The sequence below is a fragment of the Hipposideros armiger genome, unplaced genomic scaffold, assembly GCF_001890085.2.
Source record: "Hipposideros armiger isolate ML-2016 unplaced genomic scaffold, ASM189008v1 scaffold_402, whole genome shotgun sequence".
In the NCBI taxonomy this organism is placed as follows: Eukaryota; Metazoa; Chordata; class Mammalia; order Chiroptera; family Hipposideridae; genus Hipposideros; species Hipposideros armiger.
Genome location: NW_017731752.1, coordinates 24378 through 47419, shown reverse-complemented (window position 1 = coordinate 47419; position 23042 = coordinate 24378). Strand labels below are relative to the sequence as shown.

Sequence of the window (23042 nt, the reverse complement as noted above, 5' to 3'; positions counted from 1 at the left end):
CGACTCACAGCAGCCCAGCTCCAGGTTGAGCTGTTGTTCAGCATCTTAGCTGTGGAGGGCAGTGTCACTGGCCCTCGTATGTGGGATCCGAACCGGGGCCCTCTGGCATCCCAAGCCAGCTCTTAACCATCGCGCCACTCGGCCGGCCCCCTTGTCCTTAATTTTTTTTTAAAATCCTTAAATTCATTTTTAATTTGACTAAAGTATTTCTTTAGGTAATATTTTCAAAAAAGTGAACATGGGTAGTATACTTTATAACTTTTCACATGTACGTATGTCTTATTTGTACTTTCATACCCAAACTCTGTAACATGACTCTCATAGTCTTGAAGTATTGCGTGCTGGAAAGGTCAATGCCAACCTAGTCTCTCTCACTCTCTCTCAGAGTTTTTTGTTTTTTAATTTCTTTATTTTTAATGTCTGGAGGCTTATAGGTTTCATTTCATTCTTGGAATTTATGAATTTACCAGGGTAACTTTCTAGGTAGGGATCCTTTCTCAATAATCCTTCACAGCATTTGGTGAACACTTTTACTCGAAAGGTTCAAATCTCTTCAGCTCTTTGAAATTTTCTTCTATTTCTTTGATTAATAAGCCTCCACTATCTTCCTTCAGTCTAATCTCCTAGAACACCTATGTCTTTTTCTTTTCTCTCATAATTTCCACCATTCTTTTTGCTCTATGTTCTGGGGGAATTCCTTGAGTTTTTTTCATTTTTATTCCAGCAATGATTATATTTAGTTTCTTTTTTACTGCCTCTATTGGGATTTTTAGTATTGGCAGCCATGTTTTTATTTCCAAGAACTTCTTTTCTGTAATTTTATTTCGTTATTCCTTTTACATTCTAAATCACTTTTTAATCAAAGCAGTATATGCTTGACTCATTAAAAATATAAATAAGAACTGTTTGAAATTATCTCTTGATTCTTTTTTTTTAAAGAAAAAAATTGGGGAGTTGGGGAAGGGAACAGTGTTGGGGAATTGGGGAAGGGGAACATTGTGGTTTTTCAGGACCCATCAGCTCCAAATCAAGTTGTTGTCCTTCAATCTTAGTTGTGGAGGGCACAAGCTCAGCTCTAAGTCCAGTCGCCGCTTTCAATCTAGTTGCCGGGGGGTGTGGGAGGGTGCTGTGTGCAGCCCACCATCCCATGTGGGAGTTGAACCGGCAACCTTGTTGTTAAGAGCACGTGCTCTCACCAGCTGAGCCATCCAGCATCCTGTTGGCAGCTCAGCAGCAGCTCAGCTCAGGCACAGCTCACTGGCCCATGTAGGAATTGAACCGGTGACCCTGTTGCTCAGAGCTCGCGCTATAACCAACTGCACCACCCAGCTGGCCCTATCTCTTGATTCTTATATCAACTCCTTTACAGTCAATTATTTTGTGGGTGTGGCTCTGGTGTTTCTCCACATCCTTCAATTTGTGCCCCTCCCCAAATCCTAACAACTGCCCCACAACCCTACCTTTCTTTCTCCTAGCCTCTGCTACTCTTAAAGAGAATTCAAATAGGTTTTCCAGAGGAATCTGTCCACCAACTACAATGCAGCTGCAACTCCCTGAGGGCTCAGCATCGCCAGTAGCCAATCAATATATTGTATTTAAGATTATTAAAGTTTATGTTTAATAAACTTATCTCTGAAGGTCATTTCTAAATAAGAATTCCACAAATTCATTGAGCAATGCTAAGGTCAATGAAACACATACGTAGAGTCCTGAAATATATGAATTCTGGGGTGCTGTTTTTAAAAATGTCATTTTCCTTGTATAAGTAGATGCACATATGGATTAGTTCTTTAAAATATATTTTCTAATTGAAAAAGAACAGTTAGTTACACGTTTATACAGTTTAAAAAGTCATTTGGTTCTTTATCGGTTACCCAAAAACTGCAATCTCCTGTTCCCTCCTTAGTTTTCCGCTCCCCAGAGGCACTTTATTTTTGGCTAATTCTTTTGGTATTTACCTCCATATCTCTAAATAACATGCTTATATTGTTACTTCTTGACTTTTCAGTTGTAGACTTTATTTATTGACATACACAAAGGTTTTCATACACACACATACCCGCACACAGTCACACTTCCTATTCCTCCATTCTCTCAATACACCATGATTTTGGTTGGATCAATACTCTGTTTGCCTTGTTATTTGTTATGACCTTATAAATGCTCTCCACCTCTGAGCCATATAGTAGACCGTGATGATGCCTTTTTTTTCCTGTATGTTTTGTTTTTTGCTGGAGTTAATACTTCTAGTATCTTAATTATCAAATTTTTGAAGTTTTCTTCTTTTTGCATAATTTTCTTCAATAAATGTCTTTGTGTGTATTTGACCTAGTTGTGTGACTTGCTCTCTTCCAGTGGCTGTGATCCCTGACTGCTTGCTGTTATTTAACAGTGGTCGAGTCGAAAGCTGACAGGAAGCTCCAGTGTCCACGGTGGGCTCATTGACAGGGGTCTCCGCTCTACATCATCAGTCTAGTCTCTTTCAGTGTTCAGTCTTAGGCTAATCAGAGCCAGAGAACAGTCTTTTAAGTTCTCCTGCTAGGAGGGTGTAAGTTAGGCTGCTAGCCCTACTTCCAGGAACACCTACTTGTGTTGCCTCTTGGCTTTCTCCACTGTCAGCTCCCATTACTTTTGCTCTTGTAGAATTCACCTTGTAGGTTACAAATCTCCCTTTGCTTTATTTTAGTAGGATTTTGGAAGGGAAAAAAAAATGTGTATGTTCATTCATCTTTAACCAAGTCTCATTTTTCTCTACTGAACCATTTACTCTACTTTTTATTCTGTGACTTACATCGTAGCCGTTGAGCTCATTCAGAGAATCTTGTCAAATCCTTTCTAAAAATCTAGGTACTGCTACATGAGCTGCCTTTTTTTTTTTAATCTTCATGAAAGTCAGATTTTCAAAGAACCAAGGCAGATGAACCAAAGCATAACTTCTCAAACCTGAATTCTGAAAAATCCTTTAAAGCAGTACTCTACTATAGGTGCGTCTTTCTTAACCTTTAAAGTGTTCTTTCCCTCTGAGATATATGAATTGATAATCACAACTTTACTTCCCAGTTTCTCATGAGTTAAATACAGTTTTACTTATACTTTGTAAACAATTCTAATATAAGTCCATGTATTGGTAGTTTAATAAATCATCGTAATGTATTCTTTTTGCACACTGAAAATTCTTTTCAATTTAATTGATTCTCTTGCCTTCTGAACGGCCCAGACTATACCTCATTGTTCTCCCTCCACCACACTTTATCCTCACCCACACATACTCCTCTCCAGAGTAGTCAAATTGGACAAGTTCTAGTTTCTTGTTTATCTGAAGAAGAAGCAAAGTGAAGTAGACCTGGGGTAAAATTCTAATCTGTCAGACTCTGAAGGTAGATCCTGAAATGTTAGAATAGTGCTGAGTTATTGTAGGTATTCAATGAGTGGTTTTGATTTTGAAAGGGTGTAAGGAAACTAATAAGGAAGGGAGTAGGGGAGAGAGGGAAGGAAGGAAGGAGGGAGAGAAATAGGAAGGAAAGCAAGGGAAAGATTCCTTTGAGGAACTAATTAAGCTATCCACTGGAAATTAGGCCAAGTGTGTTGAAGTTGTGAAGTGTGAGGGAAGTGTAGGATGCTAATAGCAACTGCTGTGGCCCTCATTTAAATAGCTTCAAGACAACTTCCATTACATTTCACAGGCCAGATTATGTCCCATGGCCATGCCTATGCCTTAGCTCCAGGGGAGACTGGGAAATGTAGTTGTGTCTTTAGCTGGACACATTTCCACTACAAATAACATCAAAGCTCTGTTAGTATGGAAGAAAGGAAGGATGGATATTGGGCAGGCAACTATAAAAGCCACGAGAGAGATAAGAATAAGATACAGATTTGGAAGTTACCAGAACAAGTTGGTATTAGAAGGTTCAGGAGAAATTTCCAATATTCAGGAAACAGTATATTTATCAGTTTTCTAGCATTGGAAAAACAGATTTTTTTCAATGTTTGCCTAACTTTTTGCTATTAGGATCCAGCTAAATAGCTGGCTCTAGTTTTAAATAGAAAAGGGTAAAATGACTATCCTCAGATGTGCTAACACCGCAGTCTCTCATCACATAGACTTTTTAGAAAAAGGGAATTTTAATTGTCTTAGCAGTTGGCTTATAGAATCCAAACTAATGCACATGTAGATAAATATTTATTATTCATTGTATCATGTTAATATATATTAATATGAAATAATATTTCATATACATGTTTATGAGGATAGTGAAGTCACTTACACTCCTAGATAATTATAAAAATCACCCTGAAGATTATTACATATTAGTGCCTGCTAATATGTTACTGCTTTCTTACCTCATTCAATCTGTGAACCAAGATGTTACTCAGAATATGAATCGTTATTACAGAAAAAGTTTCAAGAAAAAGTTTATCTTAATGTACGTATTTTAACAGATCTTCCATTCTTTTTAGAACATAAAAAATGAAATTTCGAATTTGTATGCACCTAGAATTCTGATAAAACGTTAATAGGGGCTTGGAAGCTATCACATTGCATTTTATTTCTATAAATGTCTTCCTTTGATGATGGTGATGAAGGCTTTAGATAAAGGCCTTTGTCAGTACATTTAAGCATGCTTTTGTGGCATGGAAGCATTAATATTCTCCTCCACATCCCAATATTAAACTTATTGCAAATGAGAGAGAAGAATGGACTGAGTATGAGCCACTATCTCAAATATGCAGTAAAAATAGGTGTTGTAATGCTGCCAAGTCAGCAAACACTAATGAAAAGCTATTTTTAGCTATAATTGAATAATTAATTTTGAACAAGGGAAACCATGAAACTGTGACCTAAAAGCCATAAAATAATAAATCTTTCACTTTACCGTTTTAGGAGACAACTGACTAAAAAGCAGGCTGATATCAGATATATCTACAAAAGTGGTTCTAGGACTTCTCTTGGAATCTCTCCCATTGGATTCTATTTATGTTTCGGGTGTGACACAGTATTTGATTTGCAGAATAGGGTCTGTGAGCCACCATGGAAAAGTTAAATCATATTTAGTATAGCTAAGTATGTAGCAATATAACTAAGACAAATATACAGTCATACATTTTAGAACGAGTTTCATTAAAATATTTTGAAAAAGACCTAATATGATTGCTAATTAGCCTTTTGGAAATTCATTTTTCTTAGACTTTTTCATGTTGCATAATAGTCTCCTCTTTCTCTTTTCTCTGTGATTCCCTTCCTTTCTCTCTCCCCTTTCTCCATGATGACTTATATTTGCCTTTTAAATCTCCCCTTCTCTCTCCAGAGCTGAAGATCCATCTCCATTCAGACGTCTCTCACATCCCAAACTGAACTCTTTTTGGTTTTTTTACAGATCTGTTTATTCACGTCTATTTTCCAGATGGGTAGCCTGACCGTACATCCCAGTTTGCCCAGAACAATCTCTGTTTACACCTGTTGTCCTGGCATAATTATTAGTGCCCCCTTTACCTTCAAAATTGTCCTGGTTTGATAACAGATGGTCACCACAACTACTGTCTGAGAAGGTCTGCCCTTAAGAATCAGCATGTAAGCCCGTATGTTAAAGGACTCTTACTCCAGCTCTTTTTACTCTGAGTGACTCTTTACAGTCCATTTCCCTGTACACTTCCAACACACTCGACATTACTACCTCCATTTATGTCCTAAGTTTTCTATTTTGCTCTCTCATCATCTCCAAATTTGATATCTTGATATTTTGACTGTAGGCTCACCAGACAGGTATCTTACGCTGCAAGTCCCAGTGTGCCCCCTCCCTTCTGGTTTAATGCACTTTGACCTCTGGCCTGACCCCAGGATCCTTCTCTTGTGATTGCTCCCAAGGATAAACCCAATAGTAAGGGCCGCAGAGGGTGTGTCTTAGTAATGTATCAGGCACAATCCACCCAGTCTCAAAAGCTGGAGGACTCAGAGGATCTTTTTTTTTCTTTTTTAGTTTCTCAGTCAACTTTTCTAAAATTGTAATGAAATACTGATGTAATGCGATGTTGTGAGGATCCATGGGAGGAAGCACAGGAAAGTAACTAGCATAGTGTTAGCCAGCATTTGACTAAAGGAAGAAATATAAATAATGTTAGCACCTCCGTTAGGGGGCTAACCAGAGCCTTTGTATTTTATTTTAAAGTTCACTAGATTTAGAAGCAAATATTGACACTACTGATACAGCTGCTGCTATTAATTCTCTCTTAAAACTTAAGAAGGGAAGATATACTAGAAGGCTGGACAACTGAATTTCACAACGGGACATTAAATTTGACAAAAAATTGAGTTTCATGTAAAAATAAATTTGATGAAATCTTAGAGATTATTGGTGGTTTCTGGGCATCCAGAGAGGAAGCAGTGACCACCGGGACGCGGCATGGAGGCACCCTGACCACTGCATATTAGACCAGCCTTGGTTTGCAGGGCTGATATGCTGATGCACCAGGGAACATACAGAAAGAGTTGTATTACGGCTTTGTCATGATATTTTACAGGGCTTTTCATGACATTTTTGTGGGGGAAAAAAATAAAAAAAAATTGTGAGATTAATTAAGTGAATTAGCATCTGATTACAAGAAAAGAAATAATCAATGGATTGCTGTCACCCTAAAGGGCTTGGTAGTAGAATGCCATAGGGCTCTGTCATCCATCCTGCCCTTCATGATATCTTACAACCCCTTGTATGAAAAAAACATATGTATTATATAAAACAAGTACTGCTTATCAAACAAGTACTGCAGCTTACACGAACCTGAGAGGTCTAGTGAATATGATCTCTGACAGAAACAGGACCCCGAAATAAAAGCTCAGATGTTACCGTCTTGGGGAAGGCCTCTGTGATAGCCCACCCTGTCCAAGTCTATATCCATTACTCCTCCTCTCTGTTCCCCAAAGAGCTGCATGCATTCATCAGTCTCTTATTATACCTGCCTGCCTGGCAAGTTTCTCTCTGTGCACAGGCCGTTGGTCTTGTGTCTCTGTCTTTCCAGTTCACACAGTGGACAGCAGTCGCTTAATGAATGTTTGCTTCATTAAAGAACAAGTGAGAGGGCCGGCCGAGTGGCTCAGTTGGTTAAGCGCTCGCTCAAGAGTTTGAGCTCTGAGCAACAGCAGTTCGAGTCCAGCCCAAGCTGAGCAGCTGCTGAGCTGCCAACAGGTAGCAGGATGGCTCAGCTAAAAAAAAAAAAAAAGAACAAGTGATGACACGGGATGTGGAGTACAGTGTGGGGAATGGAGTCAATGGAATTGTAATAGATATGTATGATATCGGGTGAGGGGGAGTGGATTGGGGAAGGGGTTGTCACTTGGTGAGGGGTAAAAAGTATAACTATTGCATTGTTTTGTGCACCTGAAACTAAAAAAAAAAAAAAAAGCTTAAGGAAATACCAAAAAAAAAAGAACAAGTGATGACAACCCACACTGAAAGGCTGAAATTTAATAAGGTTAAATGTGAAACCCTGCCCTTGGAGCACCCCCAAAATCTGAAGGACAAGGTAGTGCCTAGGTGGCTTTACTCGGAGCATGTATGAAAAAGAAATAAGATGTTTGTATAAGAATAAACTCACCTTGAAATGGTATGATAGCACTGCTTTTCCCTTCCCCTCCCCAAGTCAAAGCTAAGGCCATCTTCACCTGCTTCAATAAAAGTATATAGCACCTAAAACAAAGGATGTGAGCATCCCTCTCCAAGCTGCTTAGATGATACCTAGGGTGTTATATTAAAATTCTGAATGGTACATTTCAAGGAGGAAATCAACAAACAGGAACTTGTATAGAGGAGGGCCATCAGGGTTATGAAGGGTCTGAAAATCTGGCCATGGTCATTCCTTTTTTCATTCATTCAACAAATGTATATTAAGTGTCTAGTGTTTTCCAGGCAGTATACTAGGTGGTGAGTGGTAGAGAGGGGGGGAAAAAAAGCCTCTATGAGCAACTGAAGGAAATAAAGATGCTTGTAGAAATAAACAAAGACCACTCAAATGAGAAAAATTGAAATTTATTCAGAGCTGGCTATAGCAAGGGAGTCAGCAACCATCGCTTGCATTTGGCAGAGACTCGGGCAGAAAGAGGAGTGAAAAAGCTCTATAGTGAACAAAAGACACGGCTTCAGGTATGCTCTAACTGGAGGCTGCTGACACAGAGAAGCTGGAGTTTGGATAACTAGATGCAGGGCATTCTATGTGATTAATTTGGAGAGCATATTTGGCTTTCTCCAGTTGGTCCTGAGTTGGAAATAGAGGTAAAAATTAAGGAAGCTGTCAGTCATTGACCAAGTCCTGACCATCCTAGTACTATTGCTGTAGAGGTTATAGGTCAGTTTATTATCATATGCTCTGGCTACTATCTGTTTGTGTATTCAGTCTCTAATATTAAACACTGAGAAGAGAGGACCCAGAAGAATCTGGAGGTGCACTGATAACTGTATTTGGCATATTGATAACTGTATCCAAATACTTTTTTAAGGTCGACCATATTGAAAAAACATTTGTTCTTAATGGTCCCAATGGATCAAATTAAGACCAATAGATGAAAAAGTTCTTCAATATAAGTAAGAACTTTAAAAAACTCATTGCTATCTAGACACAATCTCAGACAGTAGTTACCTGCTAAAGGAAGAATTCAGACCTAGGCTGGATGACCTTGTGGCACTGATAATGCAAAACAGATCATGAACCTTGACGTGCACGAAATCACCTGATATCTTTGTTACTGATGCAGAATCTTGGGCTCTGTCCTAGATCACTGTGGCATCATAGATAATTCCCTTAAGAAACATTTGTGGAAGATATGCAGACACTAGATGGGTAGTTGGATTAGATGGTTTGTAAAAGTCCTTCTACCCCAAAAGTCTAATGTCCTAACTTTTGGATAGTATAGTCATAACAAAGAACTAAAGCATTCATTCATTTATTTAACAATATTGATTGAGTAGCTTACATTATGCCACATTCTAATTTAGGGCTATATTTTAATTCTGTTAGCATGGTGCATTCCTACATGCCAAGAAGATAGTGATGAAAAGAACTCATTTGTTCATTTTTCAAAGATTTATTGAGTATTTGATATATGCTGGGCACTGTGCTGAGCTCTGGTGAAACAGTTATGAACCAGACTGATAGAGTCCTTTTCTTTCAGATATTACACTAGCAGAAAAAATAGACAAAATGTATTTACAGTAAAGGGTGATATGTGTTGTTATGAAAAAGAAAGTGGTATGAAAACTATTCTTTTTGTTCTGTTGGTTCTCCCCATATCAAAACTCCAATTAGACTTCAATCAAGTTATTTATAGAGGAATTAGCACTTCTTTTCCTCAGATTTGTTTTAGTTTTTAATTAAAAATTGGGAGCCTTTGGACCTTAGCTCAGGAATGCCAGAAGACTTCAGAATGACACTTAGTACTTAAAACCTCTCTGCTGTTGAATAAACTCTTCTGAGGGACATCCCTTGTTCAGGTTGACTCTGGGTATTTTAGAAAGTGATTCTGGAAATTCTGAATTCTTTGGGTTCTAATATCTATTCCTAACCCTGTTGTATTGGAGCTAATTTGTACTATATATTTCAAGCAAGTTCTTTTTTTTTTTTTTAAAGATTTTATTGGGGAAACGGGGAAGGGGAACAGACAAGTTGCTGTCGTTTTGTTCTTCAGTCTAGTTGTAGAGGACGTTGCTTCACTGGCCCAAGTTGGCACCATCACTGCTCTCTTCTCTGGTGAGGCAGATCAGTCGCCGGCCTCTGGATGGCCGCTCACAGCGGCTTAAGGGCCGCTCACACTGGCTGCTGGCTACACATGGTAGCCCGTGGCAACCCACTGCCACAGGGGCTGCAGCCTACGTCGTCGCTGGCGACTCTCAGCAGCCCAGCTCCAGGTTGAGCTGTTTCAGCATCTTAGCTGTGGAGGGCAGTGTCACTGGCCCTCATATGTGGGATCCGAACCGGGGCCCTCTGGCTTCCCAAGCCAGTTCTTAACCAACGCGCCACTCGGCCGGCCCTCAAGCAAGTTCTTAATCAAAATGCCATCTTTTGCTGTGTGGTATACAGAAAGGAGCTTAAGATGGGAAGCAGCTGCTTACAATCTAGCTCTGGCTCTTCCACTGATTAGTGTATGACTTTGAACTCACTGGGCTACAGTTTTTTTCAAAATGCTAAATGATCCTTAATTAGCCCAAAGTTCTGATTTGGTGAAAGTAAATGGAGGAAATGTCATTTTGCACCTGCCTCTCTTCCTGCCTTCCTCCCAGCTACACAATTATAGGAGAAGCTCCATCCCCATCATTGAGTGGATACTGAAATAACTTGCTTTTCTAATCTGGACATGTGTGTGTCCTTAGGCTGCACTTTGAGGCTTCACCATCACCTGCTTATCCAGTCTGAATGACTGAACTGTGCCAGGCCCCTGGGGAATGCCTCAGCTTCTCTCAGTTTTCATAATTCTAGCTATTACCAAGGGTTTTATTTCAATAGACCCTCAGAGACCCAAGATATTGCCACCTACCTGACTAATAGTATCCCTATTGTCTAAAGACTGATGTTAGTCAGCCCACACCTGCCTGATCAGATTCCTTCCAGACAGACAGCAACCATCATGCCAAGCACCCCTTCTGGGGAAGAAGGCTGGCAACCCAGGTAGTGCCCTTGAATCTGGTCCCACATAGACCAGGCTTGCCCTTCTATCCCTGACAGGCACCACTGAAGTCCCAGTTGGCCTGCTGTCCATGTCTCCTCAAGTTATGATAGATATAGGTACATGTCTGTTTACATGTAAGAACACTGAGTCATTTTTTATAATTATAATTTTTCTTAGAATGAGTCCACTCTAAAAAATGTTATTTTATTGATTGATCGATGGATGGATTTTATTTTTTTAGCTAACATTTATTGCAACCTTATCTCTGACATAATTCACACAATGTGTTTTCATGTTAGCGCTCCCTTGGTTATGTCAAGACTTTTGGGTCGAGGAGACCCATGCGCTACCGCCTGCACTAAGCAGAGAAGGGAGGCAGTGGTTTCATCAGTGTATTGCATTATGTACGACAGCAACTGGACTTTAGAAAATGTCATTTAAAAAAGTTTAATGTGTACACACTGTTAGCTCTGAAATTAGCTTTTAGTTTTCATTGAAAAAATTAACCTCTAGCTTTCGGACTTGTTGCTAGTTAAATAATTGAACAATTTGAGGAAATGATCCATTCAGAGCAATAAAATAACTTTTTCTGTCCTCACATTTCACTCTTTCAAAATGTATTTTACTTTTCTACAACTGACAGAGCTTCTCCTTGTGAGGCCGAACTTCAGGAATTAATGGAACAAATTGACATCATGGTGAGCAATAAAAAACTGGACTGGGAAAGGAAGATGCGAGCTTTGGAGACAAGATTAGACCTCCGGGATCGAGAGCTGGCAAATGCACAAACGTGTTTGGATCAGAAAGGTCAAGAGGTACTGAACTTTTGTGTCAATAAACTGTTTATTCCTCAGACTGTGATAACTAGTAGTTAGTCCATCAGAATGCATTTTTCGTTAGCATAGTTTTTATCGGGCATCAGCCATAGCAGTTACTGCTTGAAATTCTGCCACAGTGCACTTAATGTGTTCTAGCAACCTAAGTGACAGAGCCTAAGCCCACAAACATCTGCTGGTGCAGACAGACATATAGTACCAATGCCATCTAGAACAGTACACCGACACTCAATATATTGTTGTGAAACAATACTGTTTGCAAGCGAAGATGTCAGTGCTTCTGCTGCTGTGGAAACAAATAAGTGCAGAGTTGTCAAAGCTGGGTGTTCGGGCAAGGCAGAGTTCAAAAACATTTGCATTTTGTAATCTACTAGAAAAATATTTTCCGAAAAGTGAAATGTCAAGATGTAGTTGTAGGGCGAAGGAGAAAAGTGTTTGGTGAAGGGTGTGTGTGTGTGTGTGTGTGTGTGTGTGTGTGTGTGTGTGTGTGTACCTGGACACCCATTCAGGCATGCTCTCTCCTCCTGGGAGGCTGCCTAGGGCTGAGCTGGTGATTGTAGAAAAATGTATGCGTGCTCTCAGGCCTGCAGAGATGTTCAGGGAAGCCATACGCTTTAGCTAAGGTGGGCTTCTGTGTCTGTGAATTTTTCTTGTGGGCAAGGCAGCAGAGAAATGTTTACTAATCATATACAAAAACATCATCAGTCAACATTCAGCAGCCATTTTTTCTACCTTTGTTGGCCTCTCAATGGAGCTTAGTTTTGGGCATAGTTAACTATGTTGCTGTCTGTCATAGTTAACTTAGGTATTGGCATCTGGTCTCCCTCCCTTCAGATACAGGCAGGTCCTCAGACCAGAGACATGCAAGGGGCTAGTCTCTCACTTCTCTACCTGTAAATGGCACAGATGTATAAACAGGTGCTTCACCTGCTTTTTTTTTTTTTTTTTTTTTTTTAGCTGAGCCATCTTGCCACCTGTTGGCAGCTCAGCGACAGCTCAGCTCGGGCTGTGAATTGAACCGGCGACCCTGTTGCTCAGAGCTCGCACTCTTGAGGGAGCTCTTAACCAACTGAGCCACTCGGCCGGTCACCCGCTTTTTTAAGCAGGCAAATTGAGTAAGCCAAATCCCTAAGAACTCCTCTCAGACATTTTTCCTTTTAATATGTTAATTCCTATAAAAACATAACAATTATTCCATCGTCCCACCAAAGCAGAGCTCCCATTGAAGGCAGTGGGGCTTAAAATGAAAACTGAAGTGTGTCAGCAGAGGTTCTGCCCCAGCAACGATGACATAAGCCTTCCCAAAAGATAATGCAAAGTAAATTGTAAACCTAAATTTAAAATGTGATGGTGATAAGGATCTTTTGTCAAACATCCATACTGCGCTGTCCTCATGTGTACCCAGTGGAATCGTGCTGGCAATGTTTGTTTTCTGTGACTTTAATTATTGATAGCTGTTTTCAGAATTGCAGTACAAATATTTATTCTCGGTTTGGTTCAGCAGCTTTGTTTGCAGTGTACCCCTCTTTTGTACATTTTCTGGTTTTTTCAGGAAAAATTTAGCAAAATCAAAATTAAATTTTATTCTTAATGCAGGTGGGGTTACTCAGACAGAAGTTGGACAGCCTGGAAAAATGTAACTTAGCAATGACTCAGAATTATGAAGGACAACTACAAACTCTGAAAGCTCAAGTAAGGAGAGTTATTACAATTTAATATCACACAGTTTGCTATATGTTTTATCCTATAAAATTGTATTAATTTTATTAAAATGAGTTTTCAATACAAGCAAAAGTTTCTGTATTTTAACTACAGGTTATATGTTAGGCCCTGTCTTTCATTATTTTATATGTATTGATTTTGTCTTCTACTAGCTTGTCAGCGCTGTATCCCTATAACTGTTAGCACAGTGCTTAGACTAAAAGCTTTCTATTTATCAAGTTACTTGTTGATTAATTGTGTGATAACAATTAACTATGTGAACAACAACAGCAAAAAAACAAAATTAGTATTTTATAGTCATTCATCCCTAATGGGGAAGTCCTTCCTTCTTTGGCAATTTAAAATATGAACGTTTGCTATTACAAAATAGATAATTAAAAGAACAAAATTGGTCTTTATTACTTTGTTACTGGTAGGCTATTTCATAAATGATTGGGCTCTGCATATGTAATAAGATACTGGTTTATTTCTTATTTACCCCTATATCTCTCCACTGTGCTAGCAAGCAAAAAAGCCTTCTCTCCCTTACACAGATAACACATAGGGCTATAATCATCTGAGCATATCAGGTCTAGTAGATGATATATCCTTGCTTAACTTAGTAAATAAACCAATGGGAAATATGGTTTGATTGTGAAACTCTACTTTACAACCTGCTTCTTTGGACTGCAAAGATTTCATAAATGATAATATAGTTAAAGGAGCCCAAAGTAGTTAATGTTCCTTCTTAAGTACCTTTTTAGGGAGGTGGCCAGCTATTAATATTGGAATATGAAACACTAGATGCCACATAATAGGTATGATTTTACAAGACTAGCTCTTAAGTCTACCTACAAATTTTGCCTGCAATTTAAATAGCTGCCACTAGAGGGTAGCTTGAATTATAAAATTTTATATGGTTTTTCCTTGCTAAGACTCAAAGCATTTAATGTCAATCAACCTTGCTTTTTCTTTAAAGATAAAGCTCTAAAGTTGCAGTATAAATATTAGATCGCTACAACTGTTCAGGATAAACAAAGCGATTGTGATCTGGAATAAGTGTAAAAATATATAAAAATTTAGTTAGAAGTTAAGTACCATCTCTAAATTATATTTAACTAGTTCAGTCACTGCTTGCCAAATCTTTAATTTCTGGGCGGGGGGGAGAGGTGGTATGCCTAGTGTTAAAAAGTTTGGAGCCTTCTTTATAGGTATTGAGTAGTCATTTAATATATGAATCCTTGCCATTTGATGCTTTGCTTGGCTGCTGGCTAACCAACTAGTATTTTTATGGCAATTTCACAAAAATTTGTTCTGTGAAACACTAACACTGAGAGTTTAGAAATGGCTGTTTACTCCTTCTGTGTTCCTGGATATTCACAGTGCACAGTAGCATATTATTAGAGGCTGCAAGAAATCCTGCTTTAAATAAATACATTTAGCCTTTTTAATCTATCGTTTTCCATTACCATGGAACACATTTCATTTTTAAAGTACAATCTACTAATACTGTAGTACAGTATTACAATGTAAACACTGCAAACAGGTGTTTCATAGAATACACTTTGGAAACACTACATTATTGTTGAGAGAACAGCCATCTGCTTCTACTGCTGTTTTCTGTTTTTCTTTTCTTCTCTGGTTATAAGAGAGGAAAGAAGAGAATTAGGGAGGGAGAGAAGGAGAGAAAGAAAGAGGGAAGGAGGTAAAAAGACAGAGAAAAAAGTATTATACTATGTACTTGACTTGCTTTGCATAATAACTGGCAATATGGCTTTTTCTAACCAGAAAATGCTCTCTTGTGGCAAACATACTTTTGCTACTGCTAGCTCACTCTACGAGGTGCGATAAAGAAATACAGTGAATGTTTAAATTTTAAAAATGTATTACAGTAAAAGACACACTTCTGTCAAATGAAAACATTACGGTGTGTCCTCATCCACTTTGTTCACCCGATCTGTCACCGTGCGACTTCTGGCTCTTCCCCAAAGTAAAAAATGATTCAGCACATCGAAGCAGCCATGACAGCACAACTAAAGACACTCATGAAAGAGGACTTTCAGAACTGCTTCAGAAAATGGCAAGAATGATGGGATAAGTGTGTTCAAAATGAGGGGGTGTATTTTGAGGGGGATTAATGGCAATGTGTCTTTTACTGTAATAAATTTGTTTAAATTTAAGCATTCACTGTATTGTTGATCACACCTTGTACTCCCTTCCTTCCTTGAAATTCCTGGTTTATTTACAATTTCATTTTCTTAAAATATCTTAAAGATTACTTTAGCACACTCTGCCTTGAATAACTCAACTCCGTCAAAGCTTTCTTGTAGAAATTGCTTTCTTTTTTAAAAGGGGGTATTTCCTTTTCCTNGGTGCTTAATAAATAATGCCAAATGGATGATTGGAAACATCAATATATTCATACCATGTATCTATGTGCAATAATATATGGTTATGGACTTAGTGAGAAATGTTAAATTAGAGGGAATATTAATACTAGGCTTTTGTTTGTACATTCATGGAATATAAGTGGTGCCTGGCACTTTTTGTCAGGCACAGAGAGAAATACAAAAGTAATGAAATACATAATCCTTACCCTTAAGTTGCTTACAGCCTGGACAGAAAGATAAGATATAGTAGCCAGCCCTAGGCAAAACTGAGGAGCAGTGAAGTTGTCTTCGGCATTCCCAAAGCCACATTCTTTCCTCGTGTTAAATTGTGAACAGATAATCATGCTCCGTGAATATACTGCTTGAGCAAAAACTTGAAGAACTGAGCATGCTATATCACATTAGTTCCAACACTTGCCCAGTTGGTCCTGCCTAAATGAGGCCTGAGGTGGTTCTGTTCCTTAGAATGAGTTGATTTTGGTTTCACCTGGGATGGTAGCATTCAAAGCCACAGGGGAATAGTCATTATATCAGTCCAAGCCCCATCCCCTAAAAAAGCAAGGGAACGGGTTTGGTGACTGAGTGTAGAGAATGAAAGATGGGAAAAAACTGCTGGTAGTTCTACATAGGAAGTAAGAAGTACTGGTTGATGCAAAAACTTCTTTGAAACTTCCTTATTAGTAATCAGTATTTGTTATCAGAGAATCTTTTTACATTTTTAACACATAAAATGCTTAATTTTTTATACGAGGATTAAGTTATAAATTCNAGGTCCCTGGGATTTCTTTTTGCCTCTTATATCTCAGACTGGGTAACAGAGAAGCCAGCAACCCAGGAACTCCAGTGGGCACAAACCAACAAACAAAAGGAGCCCCAAGGAAAGCCTGCTCTTTGCAGCCGAAAGACCAGGGAAAAGACAGCCTAGCAAGATTAAACACTTTCAGATGATAATGGCTCTTCTCCAGCCAAATACCACAGAAAAAGACTATAGTCCCCAAACCCACACTACTGGCAGAAGCTGAGTGGACAGCCTAGGTCTGCACCCTTCCCGGGCTATAATGAGGTAGCCCAGGCCCCCTACTGGGTAGTGTCAGAGAAGTCTGAGTGAAGAGCCAAGACATTCATTACCACTGGGCATTAACAAGGCCCTCCCCAACCCATGTGGAGACCATGCGGAGAGGCCAGACTTCCATGCCTGTCTGGTGGTGATGAGGCACCCTTCCCCCTGCTCTGTGAAATGGTATCAGGGAAGCTTAATGAAGAATCAGGACCTTCGCCACCCTCGGTGGTAACAAGGCCACTCACCCTCATACAGGATCACTGAAGGCTCTGTGAGAAGCACTAACAAGGCACCTACGGCTCTCCAATCACGGTGGTGCTAGGGAAAGACTAGTGGGGAGCCTGGACCCCTACTCCCACTCAGCGATAGTAAGGAACACCTTTCCTGGGTTACCAGCTGAAGCCAAGACCTGGACTGAGGCCAAGACACTGCCACCTGGCAGTAATAAGGCAACATTCCACTTTCCCTGCTGTAACGTTATCAGAAGAGGACTGCTAAAACACTGCATTTAAATAAAATCCAGAGTCTCATAACACAGTACTTCAAAATGTCCAGGTATGAATAAAAAATCACTCATCATACTAAGAACCAGGAAGATTTCAACTTGAATGAGAAAAGACAGTAAGTGATGCCAGTGACAAGTTGATACAGATGTTAGAATTATCTGACAAGGATTTTAAAGCAACTATTATGAAAATGCTTCGATGAGCAATTACAAACATACTTGAAACAAATGAAAAATTAGAAAGTTTTGGCAAATAAATAAAACTATAAAAAAACAATTAGAAATTTTATAACTGAAAAATACAATAACCAAACTAAAAATCACTCAATGCATGGGCTCAAAAGCAGAATGGAGAGGATAGAGAAAACTTTCAGTAAACTTGAAGATAGCAAAACAGAAATTACCCAATCTGAACAAGAGAGAGAACTAGACTAATTGAAAATGAACCTCAGGGACATGTAGTACTATAAGAAAAAATTGAAAATTTGTGTTGTCAGAGTCCCAGAGGGAGAGGAGAAGAGGGTGAGATTGAAAAAGTATTCGAAGAAGTAATGGCTGAAATTTTCAAAGCTTGGCAAAACATGTAAACCTACAGATTCAAGAAGCTGAGTGAAATTCAACCATGATAAACCCAAAGAAATCTATACCAAGACACATATTAGTCAAAGTCCTGAAAACTAAAAGAAAAAATCTTAGAAGCAGCAAGAAAGTGGTAACATCCTATCTGTAGGGAAAAAACAATTTAGATAATGGACTTCTCATCTGAAAGCATGGACGCCAGAGGGAAGTGGAACATTTTTCAATTACCAAAAGGACAGAAATGTCAACCCAGAATTCTATGTCCAGGAATTCTATGTCTAAGAATGAAGGGGAAATCAAAATATTCTCAAGTGAAGGAAAGCAGAGAATTCTTCATGAACAGACCTACACTGCGAGTAAAGGAATGGCTAATGGGAGTTCTGTTAGCAGAAAGGAAATAATAAAGAATCTTGAAACATCAGGAAGGAAGAAAAACACCGAAAAAATTAAAAACTTCCTTCTCTTGAGTTTTCTAAATTGTTTGACAGCTGAAACAAAACAATGTCAAATGAGGAAATACTTGAAGACAATAATGTTATAAATAGGTCAAGGTAAAGGGACATAAAGATAAGTATCAATAAGATTTCTATAATTCATTTTAACACACAAATGTCAACACCAGTAGACTGTATTAACTTATGTATATATGACATAATACCCAAAGTAACAACTAAAAATCTATACAAAGAGATACATTCAAAACACTATAGATGAGTCAAAATGGAATTCTAAAAAATGTTTAAATAACCAAAAGAAGACAAGAAAGCTAAAACAGAGAAACCAAAAACTGGAGAACAGAAAATAAAACCAAAGTCAGGCTTAAGCCCTAACATGTCAATAATTACATTAAATGGAACTGGTGTAAAAATGGAGATTGACGGAGTAAATAAAAAAATATGATATAACTATATACTCTGTTTCAGAAACTGATTTCAAACATAACTATATATGTAAGTTGAAAGTAAAAATATTTTTTAAAAATACCATGCAGATATTTATCAAAAGAAAGCAGAAGTGGTGCCAAGATAATTCAATGGAGAAGAATAGTCTTTTCAACAGACAGTGAAGGGATAACTGAATACCCACATACAACACAATTAAGCTGGACCCTTACCTAACCATAACCAAAAATTAACTGAAAATGGTTCAAAGACCTAAGTGTAAAAATGAAATCTGTAAAACTCTTAGAAGAAAATATAGGAGTAAATCTCTGTGACTTTGGGTTAGGCAATGGTTTCTTAGATTTGGTACCAAAAGCACAAGAAAAATTAGATAAATTTGACTTTATCAAAATTGAAAAACCTTTGTGCTTCAAAAGACATCATCAAGAAAGTAAAAAGACAGCCCACAAAATGAGAGAAAATATTTGCAAATCATATATCTGATAAGCGACTAGTATCCAGAATTAAAAAATAACTTATTAGACAACAATAAAAAGACAAATGAGCAAATTTTAAAATGGGGAAAACATGAATACACATATCTACAAAGAAGATATGCAAATGGCCAATAAGCACATGAAAAAATGCTCAACATCATTAGTCATTAGGAAAATGCAAATCTAAACCATAAGGAGATGCCCCTTTACACCCACTAGGATAACTATAATCAAAAAGATGGATAATAGCAAGTGTTGGTAAGGATATAGAAAAATTGGAGCCCTGTACATTGCCAGTGGGAATGGGAAATGGTACAGCCACTTTGCAAAACAGTTTGGAAGTTCTTTAAAAGTTAAACTTAGAGTCTCCATATAACCCAGCAATTCTATTCCTATGTATATACCCAAGGAATAAAAACATATATCCACACAAAAACTTATATACAAATGTTCATAGCAGCATTTTTCATAATATACAAAAAGAGGAAACAACCCAAATGTCCATCAATTGATGAATGGATGGACAATGTGGTATATCCATGCAGTGGAATGTTATTCAGACATAAAAAGGAGTGAAGTATTGATCCATGTTACAATATGAATGAACCTTGAAAGCATTATGCTAAATGAAAGAAGCCAGACACAAACAACTACATATTATATGATTCCACTAATATAAAATGATCAGAATAGGGAAATCTATAGAAACAGAACGATTGTAGTAGTTGCCAGGGGTTTCGGGAAGGAGGAAATGTGTAGTCACTATTAATAGGTATGGCATTTCTTTTTTCGGTGATGAAAATATTCTGAAATTAGATAGTGCAGTGGTTGCACAACTTTGTGAATATACTAACACACAATGAATTCTATAAAGGGTGAATTTTATGGTAGGTGAATTATACCTCAATTTTAAACATTATACAAGAAAGAAAAAAGAAAGCAGAAGTGACTACATTGATATCAGAGAAAATAGACACAATTATCCACAGCTTTATTTGTAATAGCCAAAATCTGGAAATAACAAAATGCGTCAATATGTGACTGCTCGAGCAAACTGTGGTTACATCCATTCCATGAAATAATACTGAGTAATAAAATGAAATGAACTATTGATACATGCATGCATCTCAAGGGCATTATGCTGTGTGAAAAAAAGTCAATCTCAAAAGGTCATATTTTATTTGATTCCATTTTATAACATTCTTGAAGTGACAAAATATAGAGATGAAAAACAAATGAATGTTTGCCCAGGGTTAGGAGTCGAGGGTTATGGAGGATGAGTGTCACTCTAAAGGCACCAAGGAGATCTTTGATGGAACGGTTCTGTATCTTGATCGTGGCTGTTGTCACACAAATCTACACATGATAAAATGGCATAGAGTTATACACATATATTGTACCGATGTCCATTTCCTGGGTTTGACATTGCACCATAGTTCATTAAGATGTAAATACTGGGAGAAACTGGGTGAAGAGAATTCAGAATCTCTCTGCAATACCTTTGTAACTTCCTGTAAATCTATAATTATTTTAAAATAAAAACTTTTGTAAACAGTTATATGAAACTTCCTCACAGATGTTAATAGACCATGCTGCTTTTAATCTATTATTTGAAGATAGAACAAGAAACAAAAGTAAGAATAATACAGTCTAAGTTGTAAAAAGAATTATTGGTAAGAAAAAAATTAAGTCAATTTTGATATTTAAATTTATTTAAACTTATATCAACATGAATAAGTCTTTTATGTTGTATGTATATTTTAAATTAAGTATTCAGTTTTCTTGAATAAAGTATAAGCTGGTTATTTTGCAGATTAAGTTACTGAAATTAAAATTGTCAACACAAGATGGCACTAAATAAAAGAAAAAAAACTTGTTTTTTTTTTAATTGTGAGCTTTGCTACATATGGTTAAAGCAAAACTGAACAAAACAAATTATCAGGTGAATCATTGTGCTGTTAATGAAGTCCCAAATTTACATGAAAGCTGAATTGAGTTCAGCTTCAATAATTTAGTTTTAATAATTGGTTCTATCTTCACTAATTGGAACATTTAACATTGCTGCATTTTCTAATCATGACTTAAATTTTCAAAGAGGTGCACAAGAAAAGAACTAGAGTGAAGTCGTTAGACATTACCAGTAATAGTAAAATGTCAGCATTCTCTATTATTTACAGTTTTCCAAACTAACTAATAGCTTTGAAAAACTGAGATTACACCAGATGAAACAAAATAAATGTCAACAAAAAGAGTCACCACACCTCAAAGAAGAAATACCCTTTGAACTGACCAACTTGAACCAGAAATTAGAGGTGAGCTATATTTTCTTAGTTTCTTCATGTGTATTAAGATTGATTTCTGTGTTGTACTGGAGGTGGACTATTTGTCCCTAGGGTACACAGTGGCATGTTCATCTGTGGTAACAAGCACCATTACAGATCAACTTCTCATTGAATATATTTTCATATTGCACCTTCCCTTCAGGCACTTAGTGAATTAAAATATCGCTTTGATTTACACGTCTTTTATACATATCAGCATTTTTGGAGAGCCAAAAGAAAAAAGTTCAAAGAAACTGCAGATGTTGAGTGAAATTGAAGGACATCCCTAGGGTCTGTTAAAGCGAATAGCTAATAAATCTTTTAAGGCCTATTTAACTATTAAGTACTTAAATCCCAGGGAAGCCTCATAACAGTTTCAGAACAGAGTTTGAAGTGTCAGGGTTTTTTCTTTAAAGAGACAGTGCCACTCCAATAGAGCCACCCCACATCACCAAGATCTTCTAAAATCTCAGTCCCTAAAAGGCTTACTGTGTCATGGGTGCACTTTTTCTTATCGCCTTAACTTTTCAACCTTGAAAAAAACAACAAACCAGCTATTTTTCTTCCTAATGCTCTTGAGCACTCATGCTACAGGTCATGTAACAACGGATGTAGATTCTACTATAAATTCCTATTCTCTAACTTTAGCCGAGTACCCTGTGCTATTCAATTATTGTTTTTTACTTGACCTCAAGTTGACCCTTATGTTTTCCCACTCAATTACTTTCATTATTCTCAAGCCCTAACCCTCAGCTTCCCCACCCCCAGCCAACGATTTCAGTTTCTTTTACTTTGTTGATGGGTCATAGCTCTGTACCTCCCAATCACCCAGGTAGGAACCTGTTAGGAATCTGTGATCTATTCCTTTCTCTCACTGCATATTCCAGCCCAGGTTTTCCCCTTCACCTTGTCCAATGCCTCTTATCTCCTTCCTCCCATCTAATTGTCATTGCCCTGTTTCATACTTTAACATCTTACTCTTCAATTAACAATTCTTCTCAAACTTCTCCTCCAAAATAGTTTTAAGAGCAGAAAAATAAAAATCTGAATTACATCCCTAAAACCAGCCTGTTGCAAGAACATTGAAGTTTGAGGTTTCAGTTTTTTAATTCCTATAAATTTTACATTTGACTGAATAACAAATGTACATTTTTTAAAATACAAAATTACTATCACTAAGTATATTCCCTCTAGGAAAATGCACCGTGTATAACCAACCCCTGTCTCCTGCAGTGGTGTAAATAGACTGACTTTAGAAGATGCCTAAAGATGTGCATTGTAACACACATGTGCTTTCACTGAAAATGCAGAAGTCACTGATTATCCATTTGATCGACTTTTCATGGGATTTAGTGGGAGAATCACATTCATATAAATTGTCCAAAGAAAAGCCTTAGTATTAAGTACTTTGTATATGTATATTTTATACTTAGGAAACTAAATATTAATATTTACATAAAATACCTCATGAAATTACAGTGGAAATTCATCACAAAATGACTTGATATGTTTGTATTTATACAAAAATTTTTAAGCATACTGTGTAGATACAGTTTAATTTATATAATTATGGAAACACTTCATGTACCTGCTTTTACTTAGAGCAAGCTGAAAATTAATATGT

General features: G+C 37.5%; 1 protein-coding gene across 1 annotated transcript in view; it reads left to right on the top strand.

Moving 5' to 3' along the window:
* DEUP1 (deuterosome assembly protein 1) overlaps positions 1–23042 on the top strand; it is a gene marked incomplete at both ends in the record, with an annotated part of 47774 nt that overhangs the window by 4267 nt on the left and 20465 nt on the right. Inside the window, 3 exons of the mRNA XM_019663730.1 lie at positions 11292–11463; positions 13081–13176; positions 21275–21409. Coding sequence (XP_019519275.1) covers positions 11292–11463; positions 13081–13176; positions 21275–21409 — 403 coding nt within the window. The remainder of the gene's footprint in view (positions 1–11291; positions 11464–13080; positions 13177–21274; positions 21410–23042) is intronic.